Source organism: Pseudonaja textilis, chromosome 4 (genome assembly GCF_049901715.1).
Source record: "Pseudonaja textilis isolate UNSWEBS1 chromosome 4, rPseTex1.2, whole genome shotgun sequence".
Lineage (NCBI taxonomy): Eukaryota > Metazoa > Chordata > Lepidosauria > Squamata > Elapidae > Pseudonaja > Pseudonaja textilis.
In genome coordinates this window covers 19286200-19309608 of record NC_141993.1, presented here as the reverse complement: position 1 = coordinate 19309608, position 23409 = coordinate 19286200, and the positions used below count along the sequence as shown (strand labels likewise).

At 43.9% G+C, this 23409-nt stretch overlaps 1 protein-coding gene across 1 annotated transcript in view; it reads left to right on the top strand.

The window, feature by feature from the left end:
* MICU1 (mitochondrial calcium uptake 1) overlaps nucleotides 1–23409 on the top strand; it is a 159764-nt gene that overhangs the window by 4984 nt on the left and 131371 nt on the right. The window contains exon 2 of the mRNA XM_026713477.2: nucleotides 20341–20502. Within this exon, the coding sequence (XP_026569262.1) occupies nucleotides 20342–20502 (161 nt within the window). The 5' untranslated portion in view covers nucleotide 20341. The remainder of the gene's footprint in view (nucleotides 1–20340; nucleotides 20503–23409) is intronic.

Here is a 23409-nt window from a genome sequence, read left to right as displayed (position 1 = left end):
AGTGGTAGTTTTGGCGACATTTGGTCTAGAGCTTCTTTGTTACTTTTGCAGTCCATGGGATGTGTAGTAATTACTTCCAGCACCACAGTTCAAAGTTATCCGCCTATGTCCTATCTGACCTTTTCAGAGTTCAACTTTCATAGCCATAAGAATACCTGTGTATTCTCAGCAATGGTCACTATCTTTGTTTTCTTGATGTTAAAGTGCAGTCCAAATTTTTCACTTTCATCTTTGGCTTTCAGGTTTAGTCACTCCAGAGCCTCCTTGCTTTCCGTGAACAATGCTGTATCATCTACATATCGGAGGTTGTTATTTCTACCACCAATTTTAATCCCAATGGAAGATTAATGTGCATTTCTCATAACTATTTCTGTGTACGAACCGTACAACTGTAGAAAAACATTCTTACCTCACAACATCCCACAACATGGGGTAGACCTCCATTTTTTGCTATAGTTAAAGCTCATAACATCCTTGTTTGCATAGTTAAGATAGTGAAAACTGCATGGGGCTTGCCAATTCTTCCTTTTCTTTTTAACAATCTGAGGGGATTTGTTCTTCACTTACACCCAGAATTTAACAACACTTCCTTCCATAGGAGGTAATAAGAATTTGTGTTGCATATGGTCACTAACTCCCTCTTTTCTGTGAGACGGAATTGGTTTTATGGTGCTTCAGTTAAAGGGTTTGTCAACACTAGCCATAGTTTTCAGTGGTTATGTTTATAATGCCATCTGGCATTCACAAGGTTTGCAGCTGCTTTCTAGAAAGGGAATATACACCTTGCTTTAGACAGGATCTTCCAGAGGAGAGATGCTTCATAACCTTTCTGAAATAGTATTCTCCTGCTTGAGCAGGGGGCTGGACTAGAAGACCTCCAAAGTCCCTTCCATCTTCCCTTCCCTTCCATTTTTTATCCAGGTGGAAGACTTTTTTTTTTCTTTTGAAAACTGTGGGAACTTCTCCAGCAATGACAGATAAGATCTAGTTAGAAGAGCTTAATTTGAGGTAAAATTTTCATGGCACCTCTGGGCAACTTTTTGCCACATAAGTCCTTGATTTATGATCGCAGTTGAATTCAACATTTCTCTTGCTAAGCATGACAGGTATTCACATGACCCTGGGTCATTGCAAGTGTCATAAATACATTGCCAAGCGTTTAATTTTGATCATGTGACCATGGGGATTCTGCAACAGTTGTAGGTGTGAATTTGTTAGACAGTAGCATAAAGGAGAACAAAACATCTCTTATCATAAAAGTTGTATAGAATTAAAGAGACTTGTATCAGTTGGCTGCTAAAACACCCAATTATTTTGTATAGTTTTATCTTTGACTGGTATCATGTAGCTGTCCCCTGTCATTGTTTTTGGTTCCAGGAGAGAAGATTGATTTTTAAAGTGTTGCAAGCAGATTGTTCAGCCCTGTTTTTTTTCTTTTAATAATTTCACTGCACCACGAGCTATGAAATGGTACTATGTAATGGTCAGCTTCCCTTGACCACCAGAACAGAAGCATTTTAAGGGCTAGAATATTGCAAAATATGCCTTCCAACAATGTTGATGGAAGGCCATAGCAGCAAGCCAAGAAAGCACTTTTCTGGATGCTCGCATGCCTTTCTGTCTAAATAGCAGGTTGGGTTATAAGCTTTATGGGTGCCCAGAGGTGTCAAAAATAGCTAAGCTCATAAAATGCAAACAAAATTAGCAAGATCTGTTTCGTCCTTTGGTGCTGCACATATATTAAAAAACTATGTAGTGCAAATTAAGAATAAACACAATCATACAAATAATAACAACAAAGTCTTAAGTTCTGAAATTGACTTCTAAAGTTAGCAAAGAAATTGTTTTATTAAAAACTAAAAGATAAAATACAAATTCTGCTTAGTATATAATATTGCTAGTTACTAGGATCTAGGACAGTGTTTCTCAATCATGACAACTTTAAGATGTCTGAATTTCTAGAAGGGGCGTTGGTTCTTACCTGATACGCTTCTTTTCGTAGAGCTGTTGAGAGTGTCCAGGTTGGGAGGAGCTCCAGTCTCGGCTCTTCCAGGCTGAGCTTGAAATTGAGGAACGCCCCCTCACCGTCACGTGGTCCTCGGGCGCTCCCCAGGTTTTTGCACAGACGAGAAGGAAGGTCCTGTTCTCATCACACTCAGGAAAAAAATATATTAGATTGCTCGGTCAAACAGCCAGGTTTCCCACCAGACGGCCTACGGGTGGGGCTGGACACTCTCAACAGCTCTACGAAAAGAAGCGTATCAGGTAAGAACCAACGCCCTTTTCCATAGAGCTGTCTCGAGTGTCCAGGTTGGGACATACCAAAGCTTGGCTAGTCCTGCGGGTGGGGCCCCGTCTGGTATAGAATCTCTCCTGGAACCCTGATGACCCGCTGGAAGGCATGCCCAACAGGAGAAAACCCTGGATATTGGGATGTCTCAACAAGTGGCCTAGAGAGGAGGCGGAGCTATCCGGGAGGCAGTCCCGCCAAAGAGGCCAACAGGTGTGCACTGGGACCGGGATTCAAGAAACTGGGAAGACCGACCCGTGTGGGAATTCCCCTGGGAGAACTCTGGGACAGAGAGAAGGAGGGGAGGTGCAGAGATCTGTGTGAGGCCCGGGAGCGCAAGAAGGGACCCCGGCTAGCATTGAATGGGGGTAGATGTGTTGCCGACCAGGCGCCCAGGGCAGGGTGAGGAGGACAAGAGTGCTCCTGGGGTAGGAGCCTGTTGCAAGCAGGGGTTAAAGATCGGAGTAGAGGTAGGCCTTCTCGCACTCCTTCCTCTTTTTTTTTTTTTTTTTTTTAAAAGGACAAGCGCCTGAGGGCGACTGCATTATCGAGAACGACGGAACGAACCTCTCCCGGATCACCGGGAGGGCTTCCTGGAAGGATTACCTCCGGACCCATCCGGCTCCGCTCGGTAGGGAGATCTATAGGGAGAGGATCGGTAGTATCTGGCAAAGGAGGAGGAATGAGAAGAACCCTGGCGAGGAGAGGGGGGGGAGCCTCTGAAGTCGGACCTCCTAGAGAGGGAAGGGAGGTACTTGCGCTTGTTCCGGGTCTCGGCCAGGAATGGGTCGAGAACCGGTCCAAATAACTTCCCCCAGAGATGGGGGCTGTTGCTAGCTTAGTCTTGTTTTTAACGTCCGCTTGCCAGTGGCGGAGCCAGAGTAGACGGCGGGCGGTAACCTGGGACGAAATGGCCCTGGTGGAGAACTTTGCCGCCTGGAAGGTGGCGTCTGCCGAAACTCGGCCGCGGCCAGGATCTTGGCAATGTCCTGGTGCGCCCTGAGATTGGCTGTGGGGACATGCTGCTTGAGCTGCTGGAGCCACTTGATGGAAGACCTGGTGAAAAACGACGCGGCAGTGGAAGCCCTGACTGCCCAAGCGTCAGAGAGGTGAGCGCGGCACAGGGCCAGTTCAGCTCGCTTGTCCTCGGGCTGGAGAGCATCGAGTGAGTCGCTGGGAGTAGAGCGGGAAACCAGGCCTACCACGGGCTCGTCCACGGGGAGGATCGAGCAAGGTGGAGAACTGCGGTTCCAGGTTAAAAAACCGCTTGTCCTGGGCGTTGGGGGAGGGGGCCCGAGGAGGCCAGCTGCCTAGAAACCATGTCTGAGAATATGGGCGGGACAGGGATCACCTCAGTTTCCGCCACGGGCTGAGAGAAGAGAGAGTCGGGAGGAACCCCTGCCGCCGCCGGGTTGGGTGGGGAGGGGGTTCAGGCCCGAGGTGGTCCTGGCTTTGAACAGGAGGGACCTAAATAGGTGTGGTTTAAAGAGCCCTAGAAACGCGGCTGACCTGGAGGAGGCCCTCGTCCTCCGACATGTCCCCTTCTAGGGGACCTGTTCCCGAAAAGAGTTCACTGCCTATGAGGGACCTCATGTCAAGGTCCTGCTCGTCCCCAAAGAGGGAAGGGTCCCGGGTTCTTGGGCCTCCATTCCCTCCAACTCCAAAGGTAAGGTTAAGTCCTCTTGGGGAGTTGCTTGACCATGCGAGGCCGCTGATCCTAGGGCCTCGGGGCTGGGCCGAGGAGCCAGGCCGGCCAGCTGCTGCATCTGTTGTGCTACCCTTTGCCGGATGGCCAGCTCCATAGCCTGCATTAGGTTTTCGGGTATTTCCGCCATGGGGAGAGACTCCTCCGGGCGCAGTTCTACAGCAGTGGTGGGCAAGGTGACCTCAGGGGCCTGTCCAGGCTGTGGGGGAGAAGCAGAAGCAGGAGGGGAGGGGAGAGGAGGATGGGTGGAGGTTGATGGAACGGAAGGGTCCCGGGGCACAGAGCTTGACTCCTGAGAGCGTCTGTCAATTTCCCTTTCGAGGGCCCTGTGTCGCCTGAGGGCATCCCTTTGGGAAGCTTTGGATGGTTCCTGTGCCTGTTTGCGCAGGTGGTGGGATTTGGCCTTGGCCTTCAGAGAAGTGCCACGAGAGGTATTGTCGTCTGCCATCTGGAGAGGAGAGAAAAAAAGGAAAAAAATTTTTTGGTTAATGCGAGGCGGTTAACGGGTCTGGGTACAGCCAAAGCAGAGGCTGGAACTCCCAGTGCTCGTGTTGCACCCCCTTTTTTGTCAAGGCCACAGAATTGTTCTGTAACGTGTTGGGAAGTAGGGCCTAGCCCGGGGCCAATCAGCCAGAATAAACGCCAAGCTGTCCCTGCCGGGCGAACCGGGAAGGGACATGGCAAGCAACTAACTCCTTAGTTGGGGGAGACTTAGGCAGGATTGCAAGGTATTTGAGCAGTCCCAGGATCTGCCCAGGAGTCAGGAAAACAATGCGGCCTACTGGTAGGCCTCTGAAAAAGAACCAATGACCCTGAGGCCGCAGGCAGAAGGGAATAATGTAAGCTGAAACCAGGTCTGGATGCGGCCTACGGGAGGCCGGGAATCCCAACGCACGTTCCACGCCCCCCTTTTAGTCAAAAAAATTTTTCTGTTTAAAATAGAGGTTTGGTACGAACCAGGGCCTAGCCCAGAGACCAATCAGCCAGAAAGGTGAATGCCAGGCAGCTACCCCTGCCGGACGGACCGGGAAGGGGTGGGGGGCAGAGCTGCTACTTCGCCTGCTGGGGAAAAAAAAAGGCTGCAGGGCCAACAGACCCTATTTCTGCAGGAGGCTGAGACGAGGGAATCCCAGGCTGCCTAATAGTCAGTTAAGGCTGCGGCCTGTAAAAGGCCTCTAGTAATGGCAGATGGCCATGCGGCCACTCCCAAGATGGCGGCCGTTCCAGGGCACACCCAAGATGGCGGCTGTTCCAGGGCACACCCAAGATGGCGGCAGTTCCAGGGCACACCCAAGATGGCGGCCACTCCAGGGCACACCCAAGATGGCGGCCGGTCCAGGACACACCCAAGATGGCGGCCGTTCCAGGGCACACCCAAGATGGCGGCCGTTCCAGGGCACACCCAAGATGGCGGCCGTTCCAGGGCCCACCCAAGATGGCGGACGCCACAGGGGGCCCGAGATGGAGGCCGCAAGTAACGGAGGCAGCCCCAGCGGCGGTAAACTCCCAGGGAAGATTAGAGCCTTTGGGAGAACCAGGGAAGCGTACCCTGGGCTAGAAGGCGTTCGCGGGGGGGGAACGGCGGCTAAAGCGAGGAGAGGCAGGCAGGAACGAAGCGGCCTCGCGCGGAGCGATTAGGCGGCAAACGAAGCGGTGGGGGGCAGCGCTCGAAGCGCTGTTTTCTCCCCTAAGGAAACAGTTCGGAAGTTAAAAACACTCCCTGGGGAGTTCAAACCTGAAGTCCTGCGCTGCCTGCCGGTGATCCAGTAGAAAGCGATGAGAAGGAGAGGCCTAGAATGCTGAACGACCGGAGCAAGGGAAAAACAGCCTGTTAGCCACGAGGCTGAGCAAAAAACTGGGGAGCGCCCGAGGACCACGTGACGGTGAGGGGGCGTTCCTCAATTTCAAGCTCAGCCTGGAAGAGCCGAGACTGGAGCTCCTCCCAACCTGGACACTCGAGACAGCTCTATGGAAAATCTCCAGACTTTGGCTGGGGAATTCTGGGAATTGAAGTGCAGACATCTTAAATTTGTCATGTTTGAAAAATACTGGTCTGTGAGGCTGTCAGGGGCCCATATTTGTATGTATTTGGATAGATGTGAAGGCTTATATCAATATCAATAACTGTATACACACATACACTTTGAGAGCCTGATGCTAATAATAAAAATACTGGAAAAAGCTGCTATGGCTTCTCTTATCTTATTTCCCCCAAAATGTTTTTAGAAGGTCGTCTCTGAGGTATTGCGGGAAATTAAGCATGGCTGCTACTGCATTGATTCTGCTTATAATTTTCTGTCTAGTGCTGAGATGCCTACAGGAGGCGTAAATAATCATTTTCTGAATAAGTAGTTGGACTATCAGGGCTTGATTTTACCATTTGTCTGGCTGAGGCAGAAAATGGCATAATGGACTTGGTATATTAATTACTTTCCCAATCAATAGTTGCATTTTGGGTGCACTGGATCGGTCTGCCTTCATGAAATTATAAATAAATGCTGAGTTGTGTGTATAAGAGTAGAATGAAGAATGTGTAATGAGTGCATTGTTTGTTTTTAAACTTCAAAATGTTCAAATAGAGAGCTATTCATTGAAACGTGGCTCAAGATACAGGTAGTCACAATTGAGCCCCAAATCTCTATTGCTAATTGGGACACTTCTTAAGTGAGTTTTGCCCCATTTTATGACTTTTCTTGCCACATTTGTTGAGTGAATCACTGCAGTTGTTAAATTAGTGACATGGTTGTTAAGTGAATCTGGTTTCCCCACTGACTTTGCTTGTCAGAAGATTGAAAAGGGGGATCATATAACCCTAGGACAGTAGTGGCTAAACTTTTTGGGCTCCTGTGACAAAAATTGTGTGCATGCTGGCGTTCGTATATTGCCAGCACTGAGAAGGCAATCAATGCATGTCCCCCCATGCCCTGCGCATGCGTGCGCAATCCCCCTGCCCCCTCCTCACCTGCACTTCGCCTCACAGCTGATTTTTGGCTGGTTTGAGGTCTTTTTGGGCCCTTGAAAAAGCCTCTGCAGGCCGAATAAGTCCATTTAGCCACTTCTGGTATTAACAGGAAATGACAACACAGGCCTATTCGGCCTGCAGAGGCTTTTTTCAAGCCTCTGGGAGGCCGAAAAAGGCCTCAAACCAGCCAAAATCAGCTGTGAGGCATGCACATGCCCAGTGAGGTAGGTTTGCCTGCGGCTCGCGTGCCAGCACAAATGGCGCTGCATGCCACCTGTGGCACGTGTGCCATAGGTTCGCCATCACAGCCCTAGGACAATGCAACCGTCATAAGTGTGAACCAGTTGTCAAACATCTGAATGTAAATCACATGACCATGGGGATGCTGCAATGGTCATTAGTGTGAAAAACAGTCATAAGTAACTTATGCCGTTGTAACTTTGAAGAGTCACTAAATGACCTATTGTAAGTCAAGGATTACCCATATTTTACTCTTATGTCTTATTATTACAGCTTTACTCCTTCATAATCTCATTATATTTGAGCTAAACACCTCCGTGTATTAGTAGCTTTATAAATACTGTAGTAGAATTTGTGGCTTTGAGCTTTCTAATAAATAGTGATCATGAATTAACCTTTTTTAAAGATACAAGTTAGTTGTACTAGCAGTGTTAAGTTAGTAACAACCGTGTTACTAACTTAACATCTGCAGTGATTCACTTAACAACAGGGCAAAAATTCACTTAATGGATGTCTCACTTAGCAACATAAATTTGGGGCTCCATTGTGGTTGTAAGCACATTTGTGGGTTCACTTAGAGACTGCTTTGTTTAACAATGGAGTTGTTGGTCCTGAATGTGGTCACTAAACAAAGACCGCCCATAAAGGATTTCAGTGATAGACACAGAATAAATTCTCCTTTGTAACCAGCATTAAACTTGAAATGGAAAACAAAACTGGTTTCAAGGATGGACTCAACTGAGCATTATTTTGTCTGAAGGATATTTTTATTTTTGTTGTTGTTGTTGTTGTTAGTGGGAAAGGCCTCCCTAGCCGTTTCTAAAATGGAAAAATAAATCATGGGAAATGTTCCGTGGACTGCAGCCAACATATTTCAGTTGAGGAGAGGCGATTTGTACAGTCAGCAAGTGATGGTAACGCACTTGACGATGATATGACAATTTGCCTTGTTACTGTTCCGTGTGCGTGCCTTACTAACTGCACCTCACAATTATGTCACCTGAAGAAAAATGAAATATGGACCGTATCTAAGACACGCTTATTGTTTGGCACTTGCAACGTTTAAACTATCACATCCAGAATTGTTACTAGAATCCAGAGCTGGCCAATCATTTATAATTTTAGGCACAGATCAGTACTTATTTTGTTCTTTTGCAAAATGGATATTTATTGGGATACTGTAGGTATCCTCTCAAAGTCATAGCAGATATTAATCAGGCTGAGATGATAAATTCTCTGAGGTTAGAAGATGATAAACATTTTGGCTTCTGCTTAATCCTCGGATGGTTGAATCTAGATCAGGGGTGGTATTGAGCAGGTTCTGACCAGTTCTGGAGAACCTGTAGCGGAAATTTTGAGTAGTCCGGAGAACCGGCAAATACCACCTCTGACTGGCCCCACCCCCATCTATTCTCTGCCTCCCAAGTCCCAGCTGATTGGCTGGGTTGTCATTTGTTGCCCTGGACAGGAGAACAGAGCTGGAAAGCAGGTTAGTGGGGTGGGGAGGGAATAGGATTTTGCAGTAACCTTCCTCCTAGAGTGAGGTGGGAATGGAGATTTTACAGTATCCTTCCCCTGACTACCCACCAAGCCATGCCGTGCCCACCAAGCCACACGCACAGAACCAGTAGTAAAAACTGTTGAATCCCGCCACTGATCTAGGTGCTAAGTCTATGCCAGCTTTGCTCCCCCAAAGCTTCCAGAATCTATTAACAAATCCCAGAATAGTCCACATATACATTATCTATGAGAAGAATAATAGAATCTTAGGGCTGGAAGACACCTTAGAAGTCTTCTAGTCCAGTCCCTTGCCCAAAACAAAAGACCTTATTCCATCCTGGACAACTTTTCTTGAAGACCTCCAGTGATAGAGCACGCACAACTCCTGGGGGAAAGCTGTTCCGTTGTTTAATTGTTTTTACTGTCAGGAAAGTTCTCCTTAGTTCCAGATTGGACCTCTCTTAAACGAGCTTCCACCATTGCTGCTTTTTCCTGTCCTCGTGGGCATTGGGCTCTTCTCTGTGACGGTGGTTATTCAGCACATGAAAAAGATGTGAGACTCTATGGCAAGAGATTGAAGTTTCCCCTTTCAATCTAAACCAATTTAGTTTCTGCTCCCAGGTGAATGGAATTCCCACTAGGTTGTAATTGATATGATAGCCCATTACCCTGAGTTTGGTCAAAGAAATTATCCACTTGCAATGAGTATCTTCTCCCAGAAATCAAATTCAGATTTATACCACAAGTATGGTAATGAAGTTCTCTATTGACAATTGTCTTACGTTGAGAGATTTTTGCACCAGATGATGATCTGTCATTGATCAGGAATCTAAAAAGAGGTTAACATTTCTATGCCTAATAACACTACATTAAATTTAATGGGTAAACAGAAATAAGTCTGTAGATTGTTCATAGGATTAAGAGATCAATTACAGCTTTTCAGTGGTGCCTGCTGTTGTGTTAAAACAAGCTATTGTTAGTTGTGACACACACTTGCACACACTTACACACACTTTGGTCTTAAGCAAAAATGGTCTTAATCAGAATTCTGTCTTAAGCGTTATTCGTAATGTTTACCCCAAGAATAGAATAAATTTGATATTTTCTTCTAAACTTGGCTCTGCAAGAAAAGTAAAATGAATCTTCCACATTATGCAGGAACCTGTATTTTGTTTGGATGTGACGTGAGGTAAATCATTGTTCTCCCTGCTCTCTAATCAACCCTTGACGTGATTCCAGTCTGCTTGAGTGGGAATATGATATCTGTGACTTGTCTCATGTTTATATTCTCGGGTGCTCCAAATGTTTCAAAGAACAAAGACAGCAGGTCGCCCTTTCTGTTTCCTGAACTGAGCTTGGAGCTAGACAAGGGAGGAAGAAATTGCAGAGATCCAAACTCATAAGGGACACATGAATTAGAAAAGTATGATCCCAGAACATCATCAGGCTATGCAGCTATGGGGTGTGCCCAACAAAATCAGTTGCGGTAAGCTTCTGCTGATACCACCAGCTAGACTAGGGGTGTCAAACTCAAGGCCTGCAGGCTGGATGTGGCCTGTAGGCTGCTTAGATCGGACCCCTGGGGCTGCCCTGGAAACAGTGAAGGACCAGCCTGCAGTGCCTCTGCCAGCGAAAATGGAGCTCGGGAGGGCTGCGTATTCAGGCTTTCACAGGCGCCCCGACATGAGTGATGTTGACCTGGCCACGCCCACCCGGGCCACACACCCTGCTCCCCCGGGGTCAAACACAACCCTGGTGCGGCCCTCAATGAAATCGACTTTGACACCCCTGAGCTAGACAATGCTGTACTGAGCATATTGAAGGAGCAAAGCAATGAGAGTTGAAAGAAGCATCCTTGCCTACAATTGAATACCAGAGACCAACACTGGCTAATATGAACCATGACTAGCCTCCTTCCTTTAACATTTAAAAGGGATATGAAGCTTTCTGCATATGAAATTATTCCTGTATCTCTGCTGTCTTAGGAAGCTGACTGTAAAGGTTTTCTCATTCTTTCTACTTTTCTCCATTGGCTAACAGCTCGCGGTTAGCTCATCTATATGCGCCAGCTTGGATCTTTGACATTGTTGCTGGGAGTTAAGAGATTTCCTTATTTCCCATGTGCTGTAAGGGAAAAGTGTCATAGAAGTTGCTTTGATCTTCTTCCACATTTTTGACTGTGATCTCGGAGGCTGAACCAATCAAGTTGCTTGTAGAAACCGCAGTGCAGGAGCACAGAGTGTGAGACAACTTTGTTTCCCGTCTGCTAAATGCAAAGGAGTTCCCTTTTGTTGTCAGCCTCTTTAGTAATAGATAGCGCTGTCTTTGTTCTTCTGGGTGTCTACATTTAGAGGGGGCCGTTTTAGCTAGTGCACATAAATTCAGTAGCATCAGTTCACAAAGATTTAACACTTCTCCCCTTCCTTTCCTTCTTGCCTTTTTAATTAGTAAGCTGTTTTTTGCTAGGATTGATAGATTTTTTTTCCCCTGGACTGCTTTGAATAATTTTACTTAGTGCTGAGCCTTCATAATCAGAATATATTCTTGCGGAAGGTTTGGCTTGCAATTAACTGTCTCGGAACTTCAGATGTTAACCCTGCAAGTGACTTAGCCGTCATTGAGAAATCAGGAATCGACAGCAGGAAGATTAATTGCAACCTTTCATAACCAGGGCTTTCTTAACGAGTGGGGGCAACTGTTACGCAACAAAACATTTTCAGAGTCAGTAATGCCACAAAACTGACTTTATAACTGTCCAATTAAAATCTTGACACTCTGAACGGCTGATGCTCTTTTTTTTTTTTTTGTTTGAGCTTGCTGTTCACATAGTTTGTCAGGGTTGACTTCAAAACCAATCTGGACTTTTAATATTATTGGAAGTCTTAGGAAATAATCTTAAGAGTGCAGCGCTGCCTGCCAAGTAGCTGTTCTGAAGAGGCCAGAAATGCATGATGTATTGTCGGATCTTTGATGAAGCAGTGCAAATTGGACAGCGGTGGAGGTTTATGGAAAAAAAAAATGCTGCCTACCAATAAAATGTTTTGAGTGAAACTGCTTTTAAAAATAGTTCATGATTGACTGACCAAACCCATGCTTCAGAAACATGCTCCTTCATTCCTGCAACAGAATACTTTTAAAAATTAGTTTTTAATCTACCATAAGCATCATTCCATTTATAGATTTGTTTTTTGGGGCCCTGAAAAATCCCTTTAGCCATGAAAGGCAGGAAAGTTTGTGGAGATGGAATAAGAGAAATAGATGTTGAAAGTAGATTCTGTTCACTTTCTCCATTTCCAGTTCTCTTATTTTATGGTTTATTTCCTTTCAACTATTTTGCCCAGTGTTAAGTTTTTGAATGGTACAGCTTTTTCTGCATCTTAGATATTTGCATGATGGGTATACGTTACACTTCACAATGCAGGCAATCCTCGACTTAAAGTGAGGCCAGAATTTCTGTCACTCCACGAGACATTTGTTAAGTAAGTTTTGCTCCGTTTTACAACCTTTCTTGCCACCGTTGTTAGGTGAATGACTGCAGTTGTTAAGTTAGCAACACAGTTGTTAAGTGAATTTGGCTTCCCCATTGAATTCCTCATCAGAAGGTTACAAAAAGGGATCACAGGACCCCGGGACATTGCGGCAGTCATAAATATGAAGTAGTTGCCAAGCATCTGAATTTTGATCATGTGACCATGGAGGCAGTTGTAAGTGTGGAAAACGATCATGTCACTTTTTTCAGTGCCATTGTAACTTCGAATGTCATTAAACAAACTGTTTTAAGTCGAGGACAACCTGTATTCCACAATTTCTCCTTCTTCTAACTATTGTAACTACTTCATCCATGCGTCTAGATCATGCAGTATGCTAAACCTGAGCATACTATGTGTCATACTATGTGTTGTGCTTAGCTGGCAGTAGGTGCTGACGGCTGAGGAGAGTGAGGACTCAGATGAGGGGCCAGGACCACTAGGGAGTGGACTGCTGTCTTCAGAGATTGTGGGGGCTGGCAGCAGTAATGAGGAGGTTCCTGAGGAGCCTGTGCCAAGTGCGCGTGTGCGCAGGGTTGCTTGCAGGAAAGAGCAGCTGCAACAGCATGGGTGATTCGGGAGTAAGGCTGCAAGGTAATGGCCCCTCCTTCAAGAAGATAAAAGCCAGCTGTGAAACGAATGTACTTCTATTGCAAATCATTTCTTGTCTGTTATCTTTTGGCAAGCCTCGTACAGTTTGGCAAGGCTTGTGCTTATCACAGCTAATTATTTTATAAAAGCATTACAAGGTTTTTGTTCCCTTTGGATTGTGTTTGATTTGTTGGAAAAGGGCGTGGGTCAGAACAACAGCGTCATTTTGAGGGTAGGAGTTGAAACAGTTTATGTCCAGGATGTGAGGGGTCTGTAAATATTTTCACAGCCCTCTTTTTGGCTCATGCAGTATACAGGTCCTCGATGAAAGGCAGGTTGGTAATAATTGTTTTTTCTGCAGTCCTAATTACTCTCTGAAGTCCCCATGACACTGCAACCATTTTGAATACATGCTGGTTGCCAAATAGCTGAATTTTGATCACTTGACTAGGGGAAATGCTGCAATTGTTGTAAGCATGAGGACTCCCCCCCCCCCAGTGCTGCTGTATCTTCGGATGCTTCCTAAACATGGTTGTAAGTTGAGGCCTACCTGTATACAAGGAATCATGATGACCAACCGCTTCTTGCTACATCCTATAGGAATCTGACATTAGTCCCCTAAAGTCTTTTCAAGGTACAACTTACTAAGGGGAGGCAACAGAAACTTACAAGATTTCTGTTCCCTTTGGATTATGTTTGATTTGTTGGAAAGGGGCGTGGGTCAGAACACAGGGCTCCGGTAGTTACCCCCATTTAAATCATGAGTCTCTAGCCATAATTTCAAACTAAAAGAAGATTTATTAGGAGTAAACATGCTAGCGCTGCCTGGATGTAGCCAACTCTGAGGCACATCATTCATTGTCACCCTTAACCCTGGTTTTCCCCCACCCCCTTGGTGTATCATAATTCATATTCTCCAATGGGACACATCCATAGCCAAGAGTCATCAGTCATGCTCTCCAGTTAGAATTTTGCATGGCCGAAACCTCGGTCGCCTAGAAAGTATCTTTGAGAACATTTATGGAATGCAAGCTGCCCACTGCTTCCCCTTCTCTTTCAGTTGGCAACTCTAAAAGACCACAGAAATATTTTATGAGTCGACACTATGGTTTGTTTGGTTTATCTCAAGTGGTTTATATTCAGCAGCGTGAATTTGCACGGTGTGTGCATCCAGCTAGTATGAATTTCAATTTTAGTTGGTCATAAGTCTTTTGTTTTATTGCTTCTTTGATTTTCTGTTGACTGACTAGGGATGGCATGCTATGATTGAACTCTCTGATTTATATTAAGAAGTTCGGACAGATTTGTTTAATTATACATAGAAAGTAAATCATCTGTTAGCTAGATCCAGGGAGACTCAAATTATTGGGACTATTGAGAGAAGGGATGCAAACATCTGGAAGACTATTAGATTACTGCAAAAAGGTGCTTTCTGTCTCTCTGCTGTCATCTAGAGTTGTTTACTTAAACATTTTATTTTAAAAATTGATACAGCTTCCCGTTCCTGTATATTTTTGAAGCCTAGGCCTGTAGCCTTATTCATATTCATCTTCAACCATGGAAATTCCTTGGATGACCTGGAACCAGTTACTGTCTCAGCCTTTTGGGAGGAAATGCTTTATATCGTGGAAGAAGGAAAAAATAACAATTCTTGCATTTTTTTATTTTCTTTTTTTAGATTTCTATCAGGAATTCAATGAATATTTTAAATATGCGTGCTATGTTCAACTCAGCATAAAATAACAATTTGAGAATTCCTTTTAGCCTTGTATTCTCCCTTCCCATCCTTCCTGGGCTTATTCCTTTCCCTATTTCGTCTTTAACTGTAGTATAAGAAACACATTGATACAAAGCTAACCATTGTAACTGGTGCTTAGGTTGAAAAAATAACCTGGAAGATTTTTGGAAGCCTCAATTTACTTTAATCATCCTGCATTAGCTAAATAATAATCTAATACTAATTATGTTAGCCTGGTTGTTCCTATTACGTTAAGTATAAAGGGGGAATTGGAAAAAGTGAGGATGTATTATGCAGTCTGGCCATACTTTCTGATGTAACCATAGTTATCTTCTTGTTGACGTTGGATTGATGGATTTATTTTGTCTTGGAAATAATGGCAAAACCTCTTGGGTCCTGTAAAAGGAGATTTCATGCCACAAATCATTAAAATTATTAAAATTTTGTATGTTTCTCTAAAATAATAGCATATACAGGTGAAACTCAAAAAATTGGAATATCATGCAAAAGTTCATTTATTTCAGTAATGCAACTTAAAAAGTGAAACTAATATAAGAGATAGACTCATTACATGCAAAGCAAGATAATTCAAGCCGTGATTTGTCGTAATTGTGATGATTATGGCTTACAGCTCATGAAAACCCCAAATCCACAATCAGAAAATTAGAACATTACATGCAATCTATAAAACAAGGATTGTACATAGAACAATATTGGAGTTCTGAAAAGTACAAGCATGCATATGTACTCAGTACTTGGTTTGGGCCCCTTTTGCAGCAATTACTGCCTCAATGCGGTGTGGCATGGAAGCTATCAGCCTGTGGCACTGCTGAGGTGTTATGGAAGACCAGGATGCTTCAATAGCAGCCTTCAGCTCTTCTGCATTGTTCGGTTCCATGTCTCTCATCTTTCCCTTGGCAATGCCCCATAGATTCTCTATGTGGTTCAGGTCAGGAGAGTTTGCTGACCAGTCAAGCACAGTAATGCCATGGTCATTGAACCAGGTTTTGGTGCCTATGGCAGTGTGGGCAGGTGCCAAGTCCTGCTGGAAAATGAAGTCAGCATCCCTATAAAGCTCATATGCAGAAGGAAGCATGAAGTGCTCCAAAATCTCCTGGTAGACGGCTGTGTTGACCCTGGACTTAATGAAGGACAGTGGACCAACACCAGCAGATGACATGGCTCCCCAAATCAACACAGACTATGGAAACTTCACACTGGACTTCAAGCATCTTGCAGTGTGTGCCTCTCCATTCTTCCTCCAGACTCTGGGTCCTTGGTTTCCAAATGAGATGCAAAAGTTGCTCTCATCAGAAAAGCGGACTTTGGACCACTGAGCAACAGACCAGTTCTCTTTTTCTTTAGCCCAGGTAAGGCGCTTCTGACATTGTTTGTTGTTCAGGAGCAGCTTGACAAGAGGAATACGACGTTTGAAGCCCATGTCCAGGATCCGTCTGTGTGTGGTGGCTCTTGATGCACTGACTTCAGCCTCAGTCCACTTCTTGTGAAAGTCCCCAACACTTTTGAATGGCCTTTTCCTGACAATCCTCTCCAGGTTGCGGTCATCCCTGCTGCTTGTGCACCTTTTTCTTCCACACTTTTCCCTTCCACATAACTTTCTATTAATGTGCTTTGAACAGCACTTTGGGAACATCCAACTTCTTTTGCAATTACCTTTTGAGGCTTTCCCTCCTTATGGAGGGTGTCAATGATGGTTTTCTGCACAACTGTCAGGTCAGCATTCTTTCCCATGGTTGTGATTCCTACTGAACCAGACTGGGAGACCATTTAAAGCCTCAGGAACCCTTTGCAGGTGTTATGGCTTAATTAGCTGATTAGTGTGGGACACTTTGAGCCTAGAATATTGACCCTTTTCACAATGTTCCAATTTTCTGAGATTGTGGATTTGGGGTTTTCATGAGCTGTAAGCCATAATCATCTCAATTATGACACATCACGGCTTGAACTATCTTGCTTTGCATGTAAATGAGTCTATCTCATATATTAGTTTCACCTTTTAAGTTGCATTACTGAAATAAATGAACTTTTGTACGATATTCTAATTTTTAGAGTTTCCCCTGTATTATCTTGGAAGCTGTGTTGTTGAAGAGCTAGCACCTAAAAAGCAAGAGATAACAAACAGCCTCAAACCACTTGCAAATTGAAGTCATCCTCATATGAATTGTTTCCATTTTTGCAATTCCCTGGGGTACCTCTGAAATAGATTGTTGTTTGTGTTTAGAGACGATGTTTCCATTTTAAAGAGTTCACGTTTAAATACTATTTAGTTCAGTAGCCACTTTTCCATTTTCCTTTCTATAATAATCTGGCCAATACACCAGATTTTGTTGACTAGGAAATATGAGATTTTATTAAAAGAACATCTTAATTACTAATGAATACTCCACAGAATGTTAGGCAATTTTTGCACTCTCTAGAGAGGGCAACCAGACTAAGTTACATTTTCCTCACCTAGCCAAGTTTCCAACTTAAACTATGTTTCCATTTGTATAATATACAAAAGAAATATGATTTGGGAGTCAAAAGGGGTACATCAGGGAAAGAAATTCCTCTCTCTCCCCCCTCTCTCTCTCTCTCACACACACACACACACACAGAGGGAAAAGAGTCTGGAAGTTTTCGGGTAGTGTTTGTTGAGATTCCTATGAAGACATGATAGTGCTACATCTGTACCTCTAAATCTCTTAATCTTGAAATTAAAAAATTCAGGATAGATTATCTGGGTTATTTCCATAATTACTGGTCACTGTATTTTTATTATATTTTTGTTAGGATTTGCACAAATTGTGTAAACATACACACTTGTAATTTGGAGAAGAGACCAACCCTAACTTTATATGGTTACAGTAGTTGGGTGATGATGCAAAGGTTTTTATTCCATAACAGATATGTCAGTGAGTACTTTCACAACGTAAACTAATGCATCTTTCCATAAACTGGTGCCCTCCAGAAATTTTGGAGTGAAAATTTTGTTGATCGCATTAGTTCAATTGTTAGATTACCTGGAAATCTGCCTTCATTTTATTAGTTACACCAACATCCCTATGAGGTTTTTAAAGGAGAGTGTGTGACTCAATCACCTAATGAGTTTCCATGACTGAAAGTACTGTAGACTTGAAACAGGATATCTCCTTAACTATCAATCAATCAATCAATCAATCAATCAACCAGAATAGAGCTGGAAAGGATCTTTGAGGTCTCTAGTCCAACCACCTGCTCAAGCAGGGGACCCTACACCCTTTCAAACAAGTGGTTGTCCAGTCTCTTCTTAAAGACAACATTGTGGATGAAGCACCCACAACTTTTGACTGCCGGCTGTTTGTTCCACTGGTTAATTATTCTCACCGTTAGGAAGTTTCTCCTTAATTCCAGGTTGCTTCCCTCCTTGATTAGTTTCCATCCATTGTTTCTTGTCCTGCCCTCTGGTACTTTGGAAAATAAATTGACCCCCTCCTCTTTGTGGCAACCTCTCAAATACTGGAATACTGCTATCATACAGTCCTTTTTTTCTCTAGACTAGCCAACCGCAAATCCCGCAATTGTTCTTCATAGGTTTTTGTCTCCAGGCCTTTAATTATCTTAGTTGCTCTCTTTTGCACTTTTTCCAAAGTCTCAACATATTTTTTATAATCTGGTGACCAAACTACGAGAGCTTCTCTGGATATTCTGGCTGGGACTGACTAGATGTGTGACCTAGAACATCTAGAAAGCCTTAGGCTACGTTTTGGGTTGCCAGGAATCAAACCAAATCATTCTAGACTGCAGAATGAAGTGATGTGTAGTCTTCCCTTTTAATCTCATCAGCTCTAGGCCCAGAATGGAATTTTGTGCAACCAACCTTAGGAATCTCACTTTCCAGCTTTGTCCCAGTGGCCTCCTGGTTCCTTCTTGGCTTGTCATGTTTTGGACTAGTCTCCAAACAGGTGCTGCCTTTGTCTACATTTCAGCCACTGAATTATTTATTGGCCAAGTGTGATTGGACACACAAGGATTTTGTCTTGGTGCAAATGCTCTCAGTGTACATAAAAGAAAAAATACACTCTCTGGCAGTTGAAATTTATATCCAAGACACCAGCCTCAGATTGACTGACTTGACATCTCGGTTTGATGATAACTTCTATGACACGGAGTTCAACTTGCTTGGCTGCCTACAAGATGATTATCCCTGAATTAGAGTAGAAATTCCGCCAGGGTTTAGGAAGTTCAGTGGTAAATTGTGAAGCTTAACAAGCTAACTGGTGCTGTTGGGGTTTTTTGTTTTGTTTTGCTAGCTCGAAGATTGAAAAGGAGGTGAACACTGCAGCTTTTTAGTTTCTTCAAAAGCCCCTGATCTGCACAGTTCAAAACTTAAGCTTCTCTTTCTTTTTAACCAACTTTGTGAAGTTTCAGAGAAAAAATAAAGTACAAAACAACAACAGCAATAACCAAGATTAAAAGGGAAGGGAAAGTTAAAAAGAGAGAAGGGGGGAAAAAGGGATACAAAAACAGTGATTTCCCAATTTTTTCACTACAAATCAGGACTGTCAAACACGTGGCCCACGGGCCAGATATGTTGCATGCTGACCACGGCCACGGCCGGTTTAGCAAAGGGAAAAAAGTCTCAATATGTCACGTGACGCCGCTGTGAGTCTGATACAAACATATAATAAAATAACCTGTTACTGAATTAAAACGAAAGTATCATATACTCAGTATACAAACTACACAGTCCACTAAAATTCAGTCCACAAACACTAAAATTCTATGCAAAATAATTATTTACTTGAAGTTTAAACATAAACGTTTAAAAATATAAAATATACATATCTAGTAATAACAATAAAAATACTCAATATATCTACACAGATAGTCCTTAACTTACAATCATTTATTTAGTGACTGTTCAAAGTTATAATAGCACTGAAAAAAGCGACATATGACTACTTTTTCTCACTTATGGCCATTGCAACATTCCCATGGTGGTCACGTCATCAAAATTCGGCTGCTTAGCAACTGGTATGTATTTATGACACTTGCCCTATTCTGGGATTAGTAATCACCATTTGTAACCTTCCCAGCCGGCTTCTGACAAGCAAAGCCAGTGAGGGAAGCCAGATTTTCTTAATGATCGCACATTTCAGTTAACAATTGCAGTGATTCGCTTAACTACTGTGGCAGAGAAGGTCATAAATTGGAGCAAAACTCAACTACTGCCTTGTATTAACCCTGAAGATGACCTGACTGAGGCCATTTTGAGGCTTCAGTGCTGCCACAGCTGGAGCTAAGGGATTGGAAGCGGGGAATAGAGATAGCTTGGGTTTGTAGCCAAAACAAAATACTTCCTCTTGGGAACCAAGGACATTCCAGCAAGTGCTTGGAAGGAGGGGATTGAAGTCACCTAGCGACTGGAATGTATCCTAACTGGACCATGATTGTTTTGAGAAAGTGAAAAACTACTTTTAATTAGGTGAAAACTGCAGGAACGTTTAGAGTCAGTTTTCACCAGCCTGTGCCAATATGACATATCCAATAAAACTATTCTTTGAGGAATCTACCTGCCTCCGAGTTTTGTTTGCCATGGGTAGGTTACTTGGAACCTTGACACCTTGCTTAGCAACAGCTCAGTGAAGTTGAGGGCAATCTACAGTCATAACAAATCAGATCATCAAAGCCTAAAATCAAAACTTCCTTTTTATCTTTCTCAAGTAAAAAAATCCAGAAGCGGTCTCAAAACCTAAGCCATTCTGATGCTTTCATTCTTACACTTTTCTTTATTTCCTTTCCCAGAATGTTGCGATTTCGTCTTCTCCCTACTATGGCGGCCTTGGCGGTCACTTCCAGGCGCCATTTTGGTACCCCTCGTTATCACCAAAGCCGGCACAGGCTTATGATGCTAGCCTTTGCTGGAACAACAGTTCTGACCACGAGCACCGGGCTTCTTTGGAGAAGGTGAGTGCTTTGAAACTACCATCCTTGCTTTGTTTTGGGCTGTTAAAGCAAAATGATAGACAGGTTCAGAAAAATAAATAAATACCGTAGATGCAATTAGCAGGGAGGAAAAAAAAATGCAAGCATGCCATGCAGTTTGCATTGATATATTATACCTTTGCAGATTAAAACTTGATTGAAACTTGGCTATGTTCTACCTCCCTGCCGTTTTGTTCCCTAACCCAGGTTTGCTACTGTTTGTGGTTGAGGAAAACATTTTTCAGGGTTACAGCTGTTTTATGAAGGGCAACCCAGGACCACTGTGCCATACTATATACACTATATATAGTGTGGCACTGCTAGTTGTGGTGACAAATTAGTCCACAATGCTAATGTAATATTGCTTTCCTTGCGTTTTGTTTCTTTTTAAATAAATTGGCGAACCTTTGAAAAAATGCAACAAATATACATGTATGAATTAAATAGCATCTAAATTGTCATGTAGCATTTTAGAATCACTTGGCAACAGCACGGTGACCTGATTGACCTGGCTGGGGTTTTAAAAGTCTCCTATTTGATGTGTCGACAAATGATTTATATGCTAGGACCCAGAGGTGGTATCCAGCAGGTTCTGACCAGTTCTGGAGAACCGGTAGTGAAAATTTTGAGTAGTTTAGAAAACCGGCAAATCCCACCTCTGACTGGCCCCGCCCCCATTTATCCTCTGCCTCCCGAGTCCCAGCTGATTGGCTGGGTCTTCTTTTGTTGCCCTGCACAGGAGAACGGAGCTGGAAAGCAGGTTAGTGGGATGGGGAGGGAATGGGGATTTTGTAGTATCCTTCCCCCAGGAGTGGGAAGGGAATGGGGATTTTGCAGTTTCCTTCCCCTGCCACGCCCACCAAGCCACGCCCACAGAACCAGTAGTAAAAAAAAAATTGAATCCCACCACTGGCATAACATGAAAACCTGCTTTCTGGGACTTGTAGGATATTAATGAATCATAAGTGTCGATCTGGTTTAGTGGTTAAGGCATCAGGCTAGAAAGCAGGAGAGCATGGGTTCAAGTCCTGCCCTGGCCATGAAAATCAGTTGGATGACTTTGGGCCAAGCACTTCCCTCCCGATCTCTTTCTCTCTCAGCACAACCTACTTCACAGGGTTGTTGTTGTGGGGAAAATAGGAGGAGGAAGGTTCACCTCCTTGAATTATTTGTAAAAATATTTTTACACATATTTTATTTACAAATATTTTTTTAAAAAATAAAACACGACAAACAAAATAAATAAATAATGTGGAGTAGGAATTCATAACACACAACACTTAAAAGGAACCTGTCTTAAAGACACGATCCGCAATTGCTGTGCCTTTATATGATGTAGTTATATGTAAGTTTAAGCTAACCTAGGCCAGTGGTGGGGAACCTCTGGCAACCTCTCAGCCATCTGCCCTTCCCATGTATGCCAGAGGTGGCATGCAGAGCCGTCTCTGTGGGCTCGCACCCCGTCGCCCCAGCTCAGGTTCACCATGCTTCTCCGTGGCGTTTCTCTCCATCGTTTGCAGGGAAACAGAAGCTCACAAAAGCAAAAGATCTCACCTCTTGCAGAGCTGCCGGTGTTGGGATGGTCCACTTACCGCTGGCCAGCTGGTCTTTGGTTCTCTGCCCTGCGTGTGCTGGTGGGAGCCTTGCAATTTGGGCATTTGGGGCACTCAGTGCCTAAAAGGTTGGCCATCACTGACCTAGGCAAACTCAACCAAGATGTTGTTTTGATCTATTTGTAAAGGATGTCAGCGTTCGAAGTCTGACAAGGGAATCTTTCCATAATATAGCTGACCAAAGAACACACCGTGGCTGCTATTTTTCAACATGTCTCCTGAGAAATACACTTTGTTGAACTCACTGGGATTTAATCCTGAATTCATCTGGAATGTTTACAAATCCCGAATTCACAAGTGTTTGTTTATACACCTGAAGTTGGAATCAGAAGTATCTTTTAAGTTTGGTAAACTTGTATGGTGGAGCCTTTTAATGAGAAACACCAGCTAATTCAAAGTGAAATTTTGTATAAATAACCTAACAGGGAAATTGAGCCGCTGCAAACATGATCTAACAGAATGTAGGGTGCTATTTTTTTCCTCCCCAATTAATTAGGCAGATTCATTTTCATGGGTATATAAATTCTTGCTGTGCTGCAGAGCTACAATTATGTGGGGGCAGGAAGATAATGGATTTTCTTCTTCTTCTTTGGAGTTTCCCTTGCATCATACTGAGACTGTGATATGTGACACTAATAAGGAGTGTGTGTGGTTTCCAGAATGCTATCTAACCTTGTGTAGTCTATTTTTGGAGCTGTTTCTCTTAATGAGGAATTCAATGAGAAGCACCCTGAGAGTAAACCCTGATCATTGGTTTGCTTATGCCCTAAGACAGTGGTGGCTAACCTTTTTGGGCTCCTGTGCCAAAAATTGTGTGCACGCTTGCACACTTGCATTCAAATGCCAGGACCCAGAAGGCAATGTGCGCCCCCCAACTCCCCCTATGCATGCGTATGTAATCACCCCCCCACCCCCTTACCTGCACTGCGCCTCACAGCTGATTTTCAGCCAGTTTGAGGCCTTTTTCGGCCTCCCAAAGGCTTGAGGAAGGCTTCTGCAGGTTTTGCAGGCTAAAAACTAGTTCCGTTTGTCACTTCCGGTATTTTTGGAAAAAACAGGAAATGATGAAATGGGGCTAGTTTTCAGCCTGAAAAGCCTGCAGAAGTCTTCCTCAAGCCTTTGGGAGGCCGAAAAAGGCCTCAAACTGGCTGAAAATCAGCTGTGAGGTACGCACATGCCCAGTGAAGTAAGTTTGCCTGCAGCTCATGTGTCGGCACAAATGGCTCTGTATGCCATCTGTGGCAGGCATGCCATAGGTTCGCCATCACGGCCCTAA